The following is a 19,432-nucleotide window of genomic DNA, read 5'->3' on the forward strand; positions in this document are numbered from 1 at the left end:
TCCAAAAATATCAGGCACCGTTTAAGCCTTATGACTTGAGGAAATTAAGTTATTAATTCTTGTTGTTGCCTGCCTTCTGCGGTTTCTTTAAGACTTTTCTGTGGAGTTGTAAACATGACGACATAGCAATGATTCGTCTCAAAATAGCAACCCTGTACTAAATTGTCACCAGGTTGCGAAAAGAGGTTAATGCCAGCGGACAAATTAATTTTGCTCGAATTTAAATAATCGCCAAAAGATGAGCTTCCGCCGATATCGAAAACCAACAAGGATCAAGAGAGAAAAAAGGCTATTTGCTCACTTAATCAGCTCTTCTTAAAAGAGGTACATTTTTAATTTCGGAAAGCTTTTCCGAAGCAAAGTAATTAAAAACGCACGCATGCGCAATGAGAGCGAGCATAGGAACCGACATGTTGAAAACAAGCTGTTTTGATCTTAAGTAATTTCGCACTTAAATAAAAAGTCTATGTCACCCTGTACATTACGAAACAAGAAAATTCGAAGCTTCTAAACACCAAAAACACGACTTCATAACTTTTAAAACAAGGATCTGCGCCTTGTGAAACATTTCCCCAGGGCATATATCATTATTCTAACAACAAAGCAGATTTGAAAAGCGCTTGTTCGCGTCGCATGCATTTGAGCATACAAAACAGTCTACTAAACTTTTTACGTGATGCGTTTCAAAAGACTCGAAACTCGAGCTTGCCGAGGCCTTTTAATCGATTTTAAAGGCTAGCAACTTGTGTGGCGCGCGTTTTGCACGTGCAATTTCATCACGCCTCACGCCCTGGCTGTCAACACATTCTAGAACAAATAATCTTGGAGAGCAATTTTCTAAATGCCTTCGTTTCCCTGACAAGTTGCTTCCCTCGCGGTCAATATTTTTTTCCAAAAAAAAAAAAATATCGAAAATCCCTTAAGGTTAGGAAGAGAGAAAAGAAGAAAATAACGACGACGAATTATATCAAATCAAGCACCGAATGTCTGCTGATTCAAATCACTTTTCAATGGCTTTTGTGCAGCAGTCTACGAATACTATCAAAGGAAATAAAAATTTTACCTTTACAAGTTACGTAATAGCGTCACCTTAATCTCGAGACGCGTTCCTTTTGTACGGCAACTTGCGAAACAAAATGAACTGCGAGCGAATTTCGCTCGCGTCTTTCTCTTCACCATGAATTAGCTCAAGAGTCATCGTATATCGAACTCATAAATATGTTAACACAGTAAAATATTCATCTTATTACCATAATACAGAAGCAGTCTTAAAGAAAGTTTGTGCATTTTTACGAACAGTATCACAAAAACTTTTTTAGCAACCTTTACAAAAAATGAAACGGCGGTGTCCGAAAGAAACCCATCGCCCGCCATTCGCGCGTTTCCTTCGCCATGGCGTCAAAAGTGGCAATACCTTTGACATTAGAAAGCTATTTGAGTGTTTTTCGTACAGAAGGGAAATCGAAACGAATTTTAATCTCGCTATAGAAAAAAATTACATCAGAATAACAAGAGGAGATCAAGAATTTCGTGCGAGTTAAGCAAGTCAAACTGCGAAACGACTTAGAGAATCGATTTTGTTTGTTAAACTAATTAGTCGTCCTAGGGTGAATTTTTCATGCCCTAGTTCGTTGATAAGGCGAGCTTTCTTCCCCCAAGAAATAAATAAAAAGAAATTCAAAAAGAAGGCTCTACTTGTAATACAGAAATAAAAACAAAACGATAAGTCCAAGCAACGAAACTTTATTTACGCGAAACAACAACAGGCCGAAATATTTCGACATGCCTTGTCCATATTTTCCTCAACTCTCAACATGCCCGTTTACTCAGAACCTCAAAGTCATTTTGCAGTGTTCGAGGAACGCTTCGATTTTGACTGCCCAAAACTCATGAATATATTCCACAATTATGGAAAACAGTTTTGTTTAACATCCCGGGAAAACTCATGAAACATACTTCAAACGTCAGATATTGGTTGCGCTTCGGTGAGACTTCGTTCAGCCATGTTTGCTTCAACGGGAGACTCGCCAAAAACATTACAACAAAACAGAGTGTAATTTGAGAACATTTCGCGGAAAACTTGCACGAAATAAACGGGAAAAAGGACAAGGTTTTGTTCAAGTGTTTTGGTATTTTCTGTTCAATTTGCCATTAGGTAATCGGTTTTTTTGTTTAGTTACATGTGGCCATCGAATACGACTGGAATAAAAATTGATAACATTCATAATTGAGTCGCCAGAATACAAGGATCACTCGGGACGAGAAGAGAAAGATTTGGGGCTACAAATAGGGTTCGAGTGGGGGTTTCGCATTTGACTTGTCTGTTGAACTAAGTATTTATGTGACGAATAAAATTTTGACCCACTGAAACAGGCGATCGTAAGAACGGGTACCCGAAGCAAGCATTGAAAACATGTCAATCTCGTCATAACAAGTTCAAACCATGTTAAATGGCTGAAATGAAATAGCCACATGGTTCAACGGGAATCGTACAGAAATGATTAAAAGTACCTCAATTTCAAGCTGAAATTAAGAAATTTTTAACACGAAGAGAATAACCTAAACGTGTAACATCATAAGAGATCTTACTTTCGACAACAACGAACAAAAGCAACTAAATGCGGTTCAAAACTTACGAGTTTACAAGGGCGTAACGCGAACTGTTGGAAGGCACGCCGTTTGGGAGTGTGTTTGAGTAGTTCGCTTCAAAAGACGGACTCGCGAGGCGAGCGAGTATATTCCTGCCTTTACAAATTCAAGAAACACAGTGCGTTTAATGTATGGGAGAATTTAAATAAGAAATTGTTTCTATTTGCATACATCAGTCGCCTTGTTATGAATGAACTTCTTTTGCTATGCATCCACGGCTCACTTTCTATTCGCGTCTAAAACGAAGATCAGAAAACTACGCTAAAATAAGAGCGAACGAAACGCGCAACTTAACAGCAGAAACGCTGAAAGTGTACTCTGTAAAACTGTGGACTAGACGGTTAAAAGAACAGCGAAAATATACGCAAAGTTGTGAACGTAAAGCAGAAGAGCAAAGCAGCAAAGGACGGAATAAACTCAAAACGTTTTAATAACTTATCTGAAGTACATAAGGACGACTCGAGACATGCATGGTTACATAGAAAAGTATGATAGATATCTGTTTCACATGGCAAGAAAACAACTCTAAATAATAATTCTGTAAGCTCTAAGTACGAGCATATTTTAAGTTTGTTATGGGTCGACAAATTATACGCATCCATCTTTTATTTACACACGATCTTTCGGGGAAAATACCCAAAACATGGGTCTCGAAGAAATAAGGGTCACTGCAGAAATATTCATGTTAAAAGAAACTACAATCTTAGACTTTTTCCCTGGAATTCCTCTAAACTTAATGCAAAATACTCTAGCTTTCAAAGTAAGTATTTACATACAGTCATGCCCATACTATTAGAATACCTCTTTGCATATCCTAAAAGAGGCGGTCGACTTGAAATCGAAATACACCAGCGCGCTTACGCTAGCTGAAATTACACTATTTCATATTCGGCTCGAGTCCGTGTTAGCGTACGGAAAAATGTCAGGAGTAAATCAAGTTAACACGCTAGCCGTTCGTTCGCAAGCTCGTTTCCTTGACCATTCGCTTGATAGAAAAATACATCGGCCACTATTTTGTTCTGTGGGAAGAATACATACAAAGTTTTACTGCGGTCCTGTCAGATGCGGACCGACAATGTGCGGCGAGGAAACATGAGGAGACGAAACGTGAGGGGAAGAGACGTGAGGCGATCCTACATGTTGGTCTTCGGGTCCGCCAGTAACTGAAGCAGTCATACGCTTTTCTTTCTGTCGTCTGTTGCAGAACCAAACTCGAACAACCTCCTTATCCAGACCAAGGTTTTCTGCCAAGCCACCAATTTCCTGGGCCGATGGCTTTGGATTTTTGCAAAAATGGTTTTCAAGCGCGCCTTTGACTGCCACCTCAATAGAGGTTCTCTTCTTTCGTTTTCTTCCCTGAGTTGCTAGCTTATCAACGCCGCTCGCGGCCCCGTTATTGTTATCCGCTTCCTCGAGCCACTTGGCCAACAAGGGTTTAAGCTTGCACATATTCTTAAAACTTAGTTGCAGCGCCTCGAAGCGACAAATGGTCGTCTGGCTGAAAACGTTTCCATACAGAGTGCCTAGAGCAAGTCCTACATCAGCCTGAGTGAACCCGAGCTTGATTCTCCGTTGTTTGAATTCTTTGGCGAACTGTTCGAGGTCGTCCGATGTAGGAGTGTCATCCTGCGCTTCCAGATCGGGGTGCGCTCCATGCGAAACGTCTTGGCCGTTCGGACTTTCGCGAATTGTTTGCGCAGTTTGCGGGAACCCTCCCTGCAGCTGAACGGTGCCGTTAATGGTGCCGTACGAAGGATGAGTCGTGGGAACTGCTTGCATCGCGCCGCTTATGTGAATGCGAGTGTGATCAGGCGAGTGAGCCCCATGTGTCGCTGCATTAGACCAACGTGCTTGCTCCAAAGGCATCACAGGTCGATGATGGACGAGAGTTGCACCGGCAATTGTTGTTATAACAGGCGATGCATCCTCTCTCAAGATTGGTTTAACTTCTTGTAAACTCACTGTGTTGGCTGGCCAACCAACGGCCCCAGTGTGGTCCTGTACGACCCATTGATGTGTTGCGAGGTGGTTATTTCCCAATCGTGGTTCGTTCACGCTCAGGGAAGCAACACTCACCGGAGCTAGGTTCTCGTACTTTACAACTGTGTGTTCGTCCCGCACGTACGCCATGGTGGTTGGATGATTTTGAATTGCGCGAGTTTCACTCTGCGTGGACGCTGAACCGACCTGATTTGAGTATGGATTCGTTTGCCCCGCTTCCATTGTACCGAGTTCGGTTTAACTCGCGTTCAGCTAAAACTCGGCTCTTTTGCCGCCAGCCTCATGAACGTGTCCAAAGATCTGTTGATTTCTGCGAGCTCATTGGACAGCGATGTGCTGAGTGACATTCTATTATTACTTAATTAATCACGATTCGTAACCGCACGGTGCGCCATTGGTCCAAGGCGCACGGGCGATTCCGTTGTCAATAGTTACAATGCAGCGTGAAGAATATGCTAATTGTTATCTGTAGGTCGCACGCTATTGGATCGGCCTTCAATGCGCTCTTTTGTTCCCCTCGAAACCTCATTACCACAATTGCAAATGAGCTGAAAGCGTTTACAAAATATAATCACGCTGAGACAATGAAAGATGCCTGCGTGTGTTCTAATATTAGTGGCTTTTGTTTCGATGGAGTTGTGGAGGGCGGGAGAGCCCGAGGGGTGTCATATATTCGTCGACAGATTGATATCCAAAGTGCCAAAGATCTTTCAGCTTTTGTTTTTCATTCCGCTGTTGACAGCTTAATTTCGAGAGGTTTAACAATCGGTTCACCTTTCGAGAGGCGAAGATGTTTTGCCATATGCGTGAAAGGCACAGCTTAAAATTTTAACACTTCCGTAACGTGTTGCAGCTATCATCGCCTAACTCTTGCGGTCGGTTTTATGTAACCGTAAATGTCTTTTTTCACTTGAAAGGGTCGAGAGCCGTTTAGCGCGTTGTTAGAAAGCTAATAGGGTGCCAGCTGCCGTTTCAACGGCAGTGCATATAGTTGGCGGAAGATCTAGACACTCTACCGCCTCCTGTTTTTGCGCGGGACAAAAGTGGTCCATCGCTTTCGCGAGCTCATAAAAAATTAACTTTTTGCAGCAACGAATGGGAAAATACTACTTGAAACAAGCATGAAGAGAGCGCGCGAAATAATTCGTAGTCGACGTGAGAGAGAATGTTGCATCCGGCTATCAGGTTCTATATCTAGTCCACTACAGAATTAGAAAAATCCTTTTGTATAGAGCGCTATTTCCACGAGCCTTTAGTGCGGATGAGGCCTTGTTTCAAGATTTCCTGAAAGATGGTTATCGCTACGTGAACTGATGTTTGCCCACCGATCGTGTAGGCTGGCATTCTAAAGAAAGCTCTTGCCCGTTTTTGAATGAGCAACCGGGAGGTTGGCCAATAAATTTTCTGTACGATACCTGATGAATACAAAAATATTCCAAGGGAACAGGGTGTTATAATTCAAACTTTGACGTCACAGTGTTAACGAATTTGGAAGTCCGACAACAGCAGTCAAAATCTCTAACAAAATATCGGCCAGAGCGGTGAACTGCTTTTAATAGTGAATTACATTTGCGCTTTAGGAAAACAATTATCTCCACAACACGAAAATGGGTTTACGCCAATACCTTTTATGCACTTTTATTTCGAAGTACAAAATGCGACTTCAAAAGCGTAGCGACATAAGAATTGGAAATATTTCCAACACCACCTGTAATAGCGGATGTCTCGAGCCGTGTTTGCTTTCTCCACACGTGCAGCCTCCGTCGCGCGCGAACCCCCGTTTAAGAAATTTTCAAGATTCGAAGCGGATTTGTTTACTGCATCGGAAAGAGTGGTTCATAATTTCAATTTAAGCATTTATCTCACTCAAAAAGAGAGGCTGTTTGAAAGTCATAAATGATATCCACTAGACAAAGAAAATTGATTAGAACCTTACACAATGTCAACGAAGCGCCAACAAAATTAATTCTGTTGTTCGCGGTTCTGACACCTTGAAACCATAAGGGGTTAAAATTTTCGGCCAAAAAGACCGATTTCTCTTCTTCTTCTGAAATTTAGGCTGGCAAAAGACGAAAGTTGTCGATCAAAGAAACGTCTACCACGAAAATCGTTACAGTAGCATCTGCATGTTTTCGAACAAATTAGAAGTTAACTACCACCAGCCCCTTCTGAAAACAAAGGCGGAATAAACTATTCTGCGAGTTTCACTAAGTATCGCTTGAATTCATAACTTAAAACTGCGTAAGAAACGATAAAATTAGACACAAAAGAGCGAACGAACATCTGCGACTTTCCCGAGAAGAACATACTTGCCCTAAATAACCGAATTCGCCCGCTTTTAGGAACATTAACTTTTCTTAATGAGCAGGGAGTTCTCGAGTGAATAGGATAAAAAATTGCGTGCTTTACTTACGGCGGTAAGGGGCAATCTTGCTCAAATGGCCGTCCTTCGATGGTTGAGAGGAAGCTTCGAAGCCATACTCCAAAAGTCAGATCAGAAAAGATTAAACGTTCGCTGCTGAAATCAACCCGCATGTTTCAGCAGCATCACAAACAATGGTCGACCGAGTGGGTCGGCGACCGGAGTCATACATTACTAAAAGGAAGGGAAATGTTTTGCAATTCACATTCGCGAAAGAAATTAGCATCTATACATATACATGCATGGTTGTACGTAAATACTTGAGTAGTGTTTAAGTTTATATTTGAACGGGTCGTTCAGCGGCAACGGTGAGGACTAGAGTATTATAACAAAACGAGCGAATTCAATGCAACTGCGGCGGAAAGATGAACTCTTCACGACGCGCTGTCTGTTACAAAGGTCGAAGAAGTAACGAAGCGGTGAAGTGTTCAAAGATATCTGAGAAACATGTCTTTGTTTACCGGCGCCATTGCCTCGTGTGTGCAAGCGGGTTTATAATTTTTGACTTTTTCACTTGTTAATGGAGTCTGTAGAGAATTTTCCACCGTCGCTGCAGGTAAATTCATGTAAATCTAAGGGCAAGCTTCGGTCAAATTGCGTTCGCAAGAACGAGCACTTCATATCTTAGCTTCACTTTCCAAAATCTTAGAACAAAAACTCCCCAAATTATTTTTTTAAAACATAAATTAAGAAAAAGATTAAGAAAATAGCTAGCACCAAGGAATGCAGCGTTTCAATAATTTCATTCGAGTAGTGAAATTACGGGCTTTATTCTCAGACCTCATAACACAAGTTAAACATATTTTGTATAATTCAAGGTTTGAGTGCTCAGCGTAGAGTAGAAAACTACTTTCTTTAATTTGAAAGTAAACGCAAGTGATCATAATGAATCTCTGGTTGACAGTTTTGCATATGTGGCAATAAAACAGAATCTAAGTTTGGTGTCGTATCGTCTGCAGGCTGTCATGTCATAATTTTGTTTGCAAAGTAAGTCCGGAGTCTGGTATCGCCATTGTAATTTCAAGTTTCCTTTTCCTTGAAGGGAACAATATCCAACGGGTAAAAAATAAACGATCTGTCAAGGGTAAATCAAAATTAACCAGCTTAGTAATTCAGTTCACTTCTAGGAAAGGCAAAAGTCGTATCCATCCAAAAATTAAACTGTCACTTTGTATGATGACTGTAACAAGCAAATAGTAACACCACGGAAAAGAACAGCTAAAGAGTTTCATTTCAATGGCTAAATCATTAGACTTCATGCACTAATACTAAAAAGTTTGAATTATTTACTAAATAAATAGTACAATGTGAAAGTACTGTTGGAGAGGGTTTTTTTAGAATGGTCACATTACAGGCTGTCCCCCACAGATCATCAAAACGGAGAATTAGGTTTTGAACTTCCATAACTGACGATGGAATAGAGAAGGGTTTCTAAGGGGTACGGATCAACAAATATATTACGAAATATCTTCCAAAGAAAAGGTTCGAGAGCGACTTAGGATTATTATCTTATTTGTATTTTGCCTACGGAAGTTTCTTTGAGGTTACTGGAAAACAATGGATTTTGTCACCGGTAATAAAAAAGGCCACAAGTATAAAATACGAAAAATTCGTTCAAAAGCAAACGGGAAAGCAATGCTACCCGGGTTTGCTTATTTCGTTTATTTTTTGAACAAGAATACTATAATCATTATCAGTGATGGGTAAAAAAATAAAAAGCATGGTAAAATTTAGATTTAAAAAAAAGCAAAAAAAAAAAGATACAACTTGGTTAGAGCTGAAATAATCATTTTTAACTACAACAGCGCGCGACAAAAATCAATTATTCTCTTTGGAGAATGGAGTCAAAAAGCTGTCCTTGTCGACCCCATTCGGCGAAAAATAGTAAACACAAAATCGAGAAAACTCATTTCCGTTAAGTGAATTTCCTTTGGAACTGAAAATCACCTTTATGGCTGCTATGTTCCAGACAGACCGACGTCAGGCCTCAACATTCATAAGTGCGCGCATATAACTAAATTCTCACGCACAGCAAGAATGCGTTCAACAATGCCTCGCAATAAATTCCTATTATTTTTTTCTCGGCCCCGCTAAATTGTGCGGGGGGATGTGCATATCGTGATTAGGGGTACTAAAGATTGCATTGATGTGGTGAAGAAAAAAATTACAACCCAAAGGGAAACGCCTTGTCTAGCAATGATAGTGACCTTGTGTATACAAGCCACCGAAAACCACGTGTTCGTATTTTTTTTAATCGAAAGTGTCATTGCGGATCGGGAGCGCTTAATAGCTTGAAATATGGACATTAAAAACTTAATGTTCGATAGCCAACGCACGACAATCTATGACATCAGGAACTATAACCGACACGTGGAACTTTTACAAATATAGTTTCGATCCAGCCATTCCACTAAAAGCGCTCTTGAAAACGGGAAGCAATATGGTACACGGTATATATTGATTTAATTCATAGCACGAGCAGTTTGAAAGCCGGGCGCTATGCACCATTAATTTGACTGCTGTCAAGGTAAAAGTAAAGTTTGTAGGAGGAACTGTCATTTACTGTACAGGTGGTCGGCGCAAACAAAATAAAATTGCACCATAAATTGAGTACACAGGAACCAAATACGAGAGCAAACACGCCACAAGGAAAAATGCACGTTTGATTGAAACCTTTTCACCAAAGAAGTGAAAAAATAAGGGGGAGATATAGGGTTACGTGCGAGCCAACATCCATTTAGCGTACATATTTTATTACATTAATGCGAGCATAAAAACATGTAAAAGGTGCTCTGTGCGACAAAATGAAACAGAAAAAATGGCTCCCGCAGTTAATTTAATGTTGACGCAAAATATTAAACTGCATTTAAGGAGCTCTTTTTGTGCTGTTCGGTTAGCGCTTGAAACAAAGCTGGACTCAATAATCAAAAAGAAATTGAAAAAAGTTTACTTACTAGTTTCAATAAACAAATCTCCGGAGAAAAATTAATGTGGTAGAGCAAGATGAAAAGAATTCAGTTATCCTATACAAACAATGAAAAATTTTTATCGTATAGAATTCCGCAGATTGACATAAAAGCTGAAAATAATTGATGGCAAGAATTTTGACAGTAAGGCATTACTACAATATGGGCTTACAGCACTGAACGGCCTTTAATTTGTCAACATCATAGTTCACAGAGTACAGGTGGACCATCGTTGAAAGGCGATATAAACTGTTCTCCGATATTATATTTGGGCTTAGCAAAATATAAAATGAGTCAGTCAAAAAGCTAATGTGGCAGTGTACTGTATATAGCTAAGGCTTTAGAACACGATCTTTTTACAATTACATAGAATCTCTCAGAAATTGAATTTGAAATAACTATAAAAGGCAAGAGGAACAAATTCAGGCAAACTTAACAAAACTTCGAGGGATTATGAGACAAAAACTTAAAAAATTCAGAGGATAGCTAAGAAAAATCTGTACCCAAATTAAACAAACTGCCGTGAAAAGGAGATTCTATAGGCCATTTTACGAACTCAGAACCTCAAAAATCAAAGCTAATCAGGTCGGTATAAACCACTGACATTCCCATTTCAAAGCTGTACAAGGTTGGTTTCAATTCATTTCTCCTGGGAAAAAGTCACGATGACTCTAATCGTGTGGGGGCTTTCACACAATTAGTGAATGATCGTATCATTGGCAAAGCAATTGAAATAATTCGTCCCTTTAAAGAGGTAATAAAATTGAACGACCTTGAACGTGTAAAAAACTTAACACATCGATCTAAAGCATAAATGCACTCAAAAATACACGAACGTGCATGGCAACACGACGGTTGTTGGCAAAAACATCTTTGAATCATCCTCATTTAGAAGTTTCGAGCCACGCCCTTCCGAAAGACAACAAGAAAAAAAAACCGAATTTGGCACTCGCAATGAGTGAGGAATTTCGTCTTGAATGTTCCTTTATGCACGGCCCAGAAAGCTATTTTCTACTTTACTCTCTCACAATAGCTCAATTAGAAATTATTTTCGAAGTTTTGCTGAGCAGAATCTTGGTAACCACGATGGACACTATTTCCATACATTTTCTCAGTGATACAGAGGATACTTTGCTTCAAAATCAAGACATTTTATAAACTTAATTTTCGTGACCGTTTCCGTTATTAACGTGACCTTTAAACCAAACATTTTTCCATTTTATAAATCACATCGACATATTTTTTACTTGTTGTCATTTGGAGCGCGTAACATTTGTATGGAAAATCGGGGATTTCTGGGATGAATTCAAATGGAACGGTTCGTCCCGGTGGAAAGTTTTCGAAAGAAAATGTGATACCATCCCAGGTATTATCTTTTTCTCGCTTTTACCGGAATTCCCGAAAATTTCTGTACCGTTTGCCCACTTAATTACCAGTGCCAGGCTATTTCCGAGAGGTCAGCAACGCCCAAGATGGCAGCTTCAAGTTCTCAATCCGTTTGTTTGTCTTTGTGAAGAAAATGCAATTCCATTTGTCCAAAATAAGATTAAAAAATTCATTCAAAAGGTAAAGCTTGTTATGATCTCGTGATAATTTTACTTGATTACACTAACAATGATCGGGGGGGATGGTGTTCAGCGCCCCTCCTCCCGGGCGGGGGGTTCAGGGTGGAACTGGGGCTGTGGGTGAGGACAAAAAGAGGACGAAAAAAAAGCAGAAGAAATGCAGAAGAAAAAAGCATTCAATGCAAATTCGATGACAACTTCTCAATAACTAAATAATTAAAATAACCATCACCTAATTAAGCTGTCTGTTTTAGAATGGGTATGTTTTGGGGGTCAAATAGAGCTTGAATCACGTCCAGACTGGTCTCCTTAAGCAACTGGTTTAATTAGCAAAACAATAACTCGACAAGCTAAGCCCGACCTCCGCGTGAAATTGCCCAATTTCACGAATGCGAATTACTTCAGTTATATCAGTGAGGACCCAGTAAGAGGAACCCGAATACCCACCCACCCACCCCTCCCCTAAGCCAACATTTTGCCCTAAGTGAGAAGTAAGTGTTGATGTTGGCTTAGGAGAGGGGTAGGTGGGCGGTTTCAAAAAAACGTATAATGGTCCAAATTTCACTGTATGGTGGACACACGATTACTCTAAGCATACTCGGTCATGCTGTGGTTTTAACCCTTTCACTGCCAAATGTGGCCAAAGGCAAGTGTCGACCAAATTTCCAAATTTCATTTTCCAAAATTGTGAGAAACAAATAGCATCATGGGAAAGTACAGGCAGAGAGCTTTCATTTGAATGGTCACATCATAGGATTTCGTCCACACACTCAAAAGTTAGAGACACCTTACAAAACTCCATCAAACAGTCTGGCAGTGAAAGGGTTAACTCGTTTAAATCTTCAAGCCGAGTGCTATTCTTGATTATACTAAATAGCTGACTTCAACTTCTGTGTCTGAGACCGGAATCGCACAGGTGCCGGACCATTCAACTAAACCTACCGAGCAGTATTTTCCTGTGGGGATGTTTCAAAGCTGTACAAGGTGGTTCTAATCTTTGGGTCTGAATAAGCACACTGCTACATGTACATATGACCTGTTTGATGTTTCAATACAATACTAAATTTTTACTCAGTTTTGTGGATGAACTTCTAAAAGCGATCATGCATACATTGCAGTGAAAGCTACTCGGAGCAGTAGATGTACAAGATGGTTATGACTTTTAACTCTGCATGTAAATAAGTACACAGTTAAATAAAAACGCTTTCGACGTTTCAATAAAACACAAAATGGTTTTAACTTTTGCGTCTGCGGATGAGGTCTTAAAAGCGATCATATATTTTAGTAAAAGCTCTTGAGTAGTATAAGTCACATACAAGGCGGTTTTGACTCTTAATTCTTGTTGTAGTTACACAAATACACACGTACTCTATTACCAGCTTTGCTTCATTTATTGTGGTAGCGCTCTACTAGACGATCTTAACTTTTAAGTACATAAGGTGTGATTACGCATTTCTGTGAGCCTTACTTCCGACTGTGGGGCTCTACGTTTATTATGTTGTACAAGGTAATCATAGCTTTTGAGCTTGAACGGATGAAACATCACCGTACGACCATTTTAAAGGAAAGTTATTGAGCAGTACTTTCTCAAGGTGTTGCAGCTATTCAATGTACAATATGCACCTTCGTACTCTCAATGAAATCATACAGTTATACCGCCCACAAGGCTTGTTTTCTAGATCAACAGACGGTAGCTTTGAAATGAAACAATGGCGTGCGTCCGTACGCAAAACTAGCCGGCAAGATAACCCGAAAGCTGAGCAAACTCTTCAGGTCTCGCCAGCGCCATACGTGCGAGATAACTACAGATAAAATCTTACTTTACTTCGGGTCATAAGTGGATCATCCACAAACTCAAGACAACGAAAATGTAATTAAGATGATTATCTTAATATTGTTAGTGTACATATAACATGTGCTTCTGTCTCCGAATGACCTTTGGAAAAGGTCGTAGACAAAATATGTTTCACACAAAACTTTCTTGTTTTTTTTCTTTTTTTAATTCAAGTGTCCCGCCAGGAAAGAGCTCTTTCGTCTCCATACATTAGCCCGCTTATCTCGATAATTTCATAAGAAGTCGACTCGGACATAGGACATAATGGAGCTTGTGATCTATAAGATCATTGATTAAAAGCAAACTTTGTTTACAAGCGTTTTAGTTTTGCACTGAAGCGCTCGAAACATTAGCTTTTAATCTCTTTGTACCGGTAAAATCACCTTCATATCAAATCAGTTGATTGTGCGAAATTGAGAGCACTTTACTACAGTACAATAACCACGCCTTTTCTTTTCTCGGCTCTTCTTCTTGTACATCTGTAAATAATCTCTCCTTTAAAAACGCTGAAAAGGTATTAAAGGTATACCATAAAATACAGGCCCGTCTTTAAAAAAAAAAAGCTTTCCGGTATTATATGATTAAGTGTAACAGCAAAGCTCAAGGGGTAAGGAAAAAAACATAATGTCTTGAGAAGTCTTGCAATAGAAACGTTAACATGTCACTAGGGAGCTAACAGCTTATACAGGAACGACGACAACGGCGGCAACGAGCAAAGAGAAGGGCAAAAAAGCAAAGATTGGCAAAACAACAACTTTGCAAGTGCAGCACGCTTTTTAGTACATTTCTTTGCCGTCGTTGCACGACTAGAACGTGAAACTGCCTAGTTTCTCGTTTTGTGCAGGACGTGAACACCAGACGACAACTCTCTTTTTCTTTGATACAGTCCTTAGAATTCAACTCCAGAAAAATTCGCCAGCATTTGACGAACTGGCGACCTTACTTTCACCAAAACCAAGAATAATTGTTACCTTTATCCCTATGACTTTTGTGAGTTCATAAGCAATGAAAGTAAAAGACAAAATCAGAATTAGATACAGGGATAAAACCCGCCGTCCAAACTACCAAACGAAGGTCGTCACGCAACACTCCTCCCCGGGCAGGGGAGAAGGTTGCGTGACCACCCGCATAACGACTAAGAGACACTGCCTATTAAAAAACAAGAGGCCAAGAGAAGTAGCGCATCAAGATTGTGTTGATTTTGGAATGTAAAATGTCACCTAAATTAAACTTTCAACGTTTCCTTCCTGAGTTCAACATTTGAGTGATATATTTTTGTGACAACCATTTGAGTCCGTAGATAATGAACGTCACTTTGTAGTATATCTACTTTTCCCCCGTCGCATCGCTTTGTTTGAATTTGTGAAAATGTTATCAAATCTGCTACTAGGTTGATATTTGCAAGGGACTGAACTTTCGATGTGATGCAGTTGTACGCAGGAATTTAACGTCAGAAAGCAACGTATCACTTGGCGTCCCCGCCCGACCACAGATATACTTGAACAAACAAACGGATATCTCTTCCCACCTCGTGCCCATTGTAACGATTTAAGACCAGTTAGCAGGCTAATGAATATCTGAATAGCTGATGACAGCTCAAGACCGCCTAGGATTAACGCCTATTGAAACATTTATTGACTAATACCTACATGTTTACATTTGACGAACTTCCAAAAAAATTCCACTTGGATCGACCGCAAAACAAATGGCTTTAATACATGAATATGACGCTCACTATCTTTCTCTTTTTAATGCTTGCAGTTCAGTGTTTCTTCCACAGATTTCAATAAATAAACTACCTTTCGTGTTTACACTTTGACTATATTTTAAAATATATAGACCCTCATCAAACAAAGATTGATAGATTTAACATGAAAGACCACACCTGAACATTTTGTCCATACAGACCACCTTATAAAGAGCGTTATGGACAACAAAATGCAATGGGAAAGTTTCCTGTTTGATTTTTTACATTTGAAAGCTTGCAACTTACGACTTCACTAATGCAACTTGAGTCGAGTCTGTTGCAATAGAAAACATCCTAACGCAGAAACAATTAAACAAAACTACTAAAAAATACTTAATTGCGCAATAGGAATTTTTGCAAGCAGACTCTAAAAATTTGACGAAGTTGGCTTAGATATTTTTAAACCAGGCGTATGTCTGTTTCCGAGATCGCGGCTGCCTTGGAATGTTTGTTGAAACGTTTAGGCAGCTAACTGAATATTTTATCAGCTGTCATGGCACTTAAACCCGCTAATCGATCCACGTGGAGTCCGAATTAACGCGCATCAATTAAAATATGCAAGCGACGTGTGAAGGAAAGTTGGTTATAATAACAAGGGTGGAAGTCTCGAAGATTAAAAGCTGAATTCCATGCAACAAAGCCATTTAATAATCTTCCGGTGCAAGCAAGCAAACTGATTAAGTTGATTTTCTCAGCCTTGACTTTGCCACCGGAGTTTGTTTTTCCAGAGTAAATGTTTTTACTCAGAACTGCTTTCATGTATGCTGTTTTCTGCATTATTAGGAACGACACGATTAATCAAATGGAAGGAAATTCTGTACAGAGGGAAACAAACAATCGATTAAAATAGTAACACAGCCGGTGATCAGATAGATCCGCGTCCGAAAACTATCGCGCTTTCTATAAAGAAGTTGTCAGGAAACGCGCAATTTCCGACAAGCAAGATCTGACCAGTGGCACAGGTGTCGTGCTCTCCAATACGAGCGGCGCGAAAACAATAAATTAATTCCTTTCGCCTTCTTTGAAATCAGACTATGTTTTTCTCCTCCGAATTCTTTTTCCTTTTATCAGGTTGGTTCAAAAACAACAGCGAAAACAAAAAAAACAGAAATTAAAACACTAACAAAAAGTGTCTTTCGACCGCCTAAGGAGTTTTCTGGCTGATAGAGAGTTCCTTGAAAATCCCGCGTCCCGAGTTCAGATAAGCCAAATCCCGCATCCCGAAAACCATACAAGGGACCTTTAAAGCCCATGGGGGTAACTCCGGATTTCAAGTGACAGGGATGAGCGAATGGGGCCAAAATTCAAAACCCAAAAAAATCCCTAGGGCTTCTACTGAAACAAAACCCAAATATATCTCTGCACCAAAAATTAACCCCCAAAAACTTCCATGCCGAATTTCTGAGCGTTAAGAAAAAGTTTGGTTGGGCACTACCACGAATCTTCAAATTGTTGTGAATAGTAAAAAAATCCTTACTTTACTCAAGCCACCCTAAAAAAATACTTGCCAAATTTTCCTACCCAAAAAACTCCCGGAATCGAAAATTTCAAACCCAAAAAAACCCTTTGACCATCCCTGTCACTTAAAATCCACAGTAACCCTCTAGGCTTTAAAGACAAGGCACCGTATACAGAGTTTCTTACAGGCGAACACGTAAAAATATGGCTGGGATATATCAAGTCCAAGAAATGTGCTTTCCTAACAAGGAATCAACCTACGTTAAAAAAATTAACCTGGATTGAATTTTGACCTGTAATATTAACCTTACTCTATACTCTATACTGTAAAGTTAATTTTTCTTGAACCCATTGGCGATAAAATAATTGTTCTTTTTACAATTTTGAATTTCGATACACCAGTCACTAACAAGCATGGTGGTACAAATAGTTTGACTCTGTAGATTGACACTATTGGCTGATGAAGACCTGCAGTGTGCGGTCGAAACGTCGTGATCGATATCAAAGTGACAATTGTGAGACAAATGATAAAACTAACCCCTTTATACACATTACCCACATTGATTAATATCTTTCAGGACAAATCTGAAGAAGTGGGGTCTTTTTGTCTCCAAAAACCAAGTTATAGGAACAAAATTGCAGCTACGGTTAGAGTCAAATATACAGTGGTCCACAGAGCATGTAAACTTATAAAGTGTTAGGTGAAGGCTGGATCATTCAGGTATGAGCAGATGGAGTTAACCAAGAGGCCAGTTGCACTAAGAGGTCACGTGACCAATGCTTCCTTTAAACGATGCGTTGGAATCTTGCTGATGCCAAAAATCGACAGAGCACATAAAAATTATCTTACTCCCGAAATTTGAGAGGGAATGCGTTTAAGGGAGATATTTTATGGCACTTTGATTTTTCAACAAAGCAGTATGATTTGGATTGGCTGCCATGTTGGAGGGCATACTCTTGCCCTCCAACATGGCGGCCAAAACTACTTTTTGCTTATATCTTGTTAAACGTTTGATAGCTACGCTCAGATGTGCTGTAAACGTTACCACATCATCTTTTCAACATTTCCCTTGAACTTTAAGTGCAAAATTTGTGTTCTGAAAGATGTAATACTTAATTTTAAAAATCACATTCTGGTCACGTGACGAGCTACGAACTTACTCATTTTAAGAAAATGAAGCGGGTTTGAAAAACCAAATTACTATTATTTTGTTTAAGATATGACCCACTAATCGTTTTTCGAAGGCAAAATCATATAACTTTCATTTTCATAAACACGATGTCACATGACCTCTTAGTGCAAATGGCCTAGTGAATGAGCCAAGAGAGAAAACTATATGCTCAGTGTAGTCAAACCAACTTAATGTGAACACATGCCGAAAGGACAAAGCCAAGTGTCTACAAAACAGACTGAGTTGTCCAGTAGGTTTGTCTGTAATTTTTTAAAGGGCAATTTCTTCCTTACATAGTAATAATTTTATGTAACTATAATAAAATGTTAATTACAGTCAAAGCAGGTCAAACCTTCCCGTTGCTAACGAACTAATGAATTCATGAATGGAAAAATGATTCGGTTTGTTGATTCAATAATCCATTTATAAAATGAATAATCCAATAGTCAAATTGGACCTCGATCCAATAATTAAATGTTGATTTGGTTTATGAACAAAATCTACCTGTTCTCTATTCTTGCCTGTTGTGTTCAATTGTATTTGCTTCCCTTTTCCTACCGTTTACGATTGCATTTTTCATTGCCTTTTAATAATCAAAATAACAGCGTACGTAAAAGTGTACTTTTTCAAAAAACAGTAACCGAATCAACATTCAATTATTGAATTGAGGCTGAATATGAATATTGGATTGTTTATTTTTTGAATGGATTATTGAATCAACCAAACAAAATCATTTTTCCATTAATGAATTCATTAGTTTGTTAGCGATGGGAACGTTTGACCTACTTTGACTGTAAGTAATAACCTTAATTAACGATAATTGGATGTGAGATTAGCCAAGTTACAAAGACAAAACGGGAATTAAATATATAATAATCTATAAAAAGTTACCTTTTTATAGGCAGCAGCTTCGAGTATCACCAAGGGGTTTAAATTCAGTCAAATCCACCTAACGTTAAGGATTTGCCATTTCTAGAAAAGCAAGAGTAATTTTATAATAAGGTTTTAGGTCACCTCCAAAACACTAGCTCTAAATCACAAGTTGGCATTGAACATGAAATGTATATATGTCTCTTTGAGTACTATGGCAGATAGGATTTTAACTCTGGCAGCTTGAGACAACATGCAGTCAATCCAACATGAACACATAAACCTACAGAATTCACAATTTTAGGCTTGCTGTAAGCCATCTATATCGCCAAGGTAATGATAGAAATCATTTAACCTGATAAACATAATGTCTTATAAAATTAATACATTTTACTAATGTTTTGTTGAAAATTTCATGTTTACAAGTGAAAGCCTCTCATTGTCTCCAAGTTTTATTTTCACATGAACAGCAGTAACTAACATGACATGTCAATTCTTTGGATAAATTAATCAAATCATTTCCTACAAATGTTGCCACTGGTCTTAATGGAATAAGTGCTCCTTTACTAAAAGCTTATCTCTCCAGCTATTCTTGAAAGTCTCACTAAGGTTCTTCATAAATTGTAGCATTCAGTTCGGTAGCTGCCCTTCTGCCCTCAAACCAGCACATGTTACACTGGTTCGCAAATCTGGACCAACTTCTAATCCGAACAGTTTTCATCTGATTTGTTCTTCCTGTTATTTCTAA

The 19,432-nt window shown here is 39.1% G+C and overlaps 1 protein-coding gene across 1 annotated transcript; it reads right to left on the bottom strand.

Annotated features, from left to right (window-relative positions):
- Positions 1-3,061: 3,061 nt before the first annotated feature.
- LOC140950315 (POU domain, class 3, transcription factor 4-A-like) lies at positions 3,062-4,977 on the bottom strand. Its single transcript, XM_073399542.1, has one exon. The coding sequence runs from the start codon at positions 4,870-4,872 to the stop codon at positions 3,694-3,696; it is 1,179 nt and encodes a 392-aa protein (XP_073255643.1). The 5' UTR covers positions 4,873-4,977; the 3' UTR covers positions 3,062-3,693.
- Positions 4,978-19,432: the final 14,455 nt, after the last annotated feature.

Source organism: Porites lutea, chromosome 1, assembly GCF_958299795.1.
Source record: "Porites lutea chromosome 1, jaPorLute2.1, whole genome shotgun sequence".
Lineage (NCBI taxonomy): Eukaryota > Metazoa > Cnidaria > Anthozoa > Scleractinia > Poritidae > Porites > Porites lutea.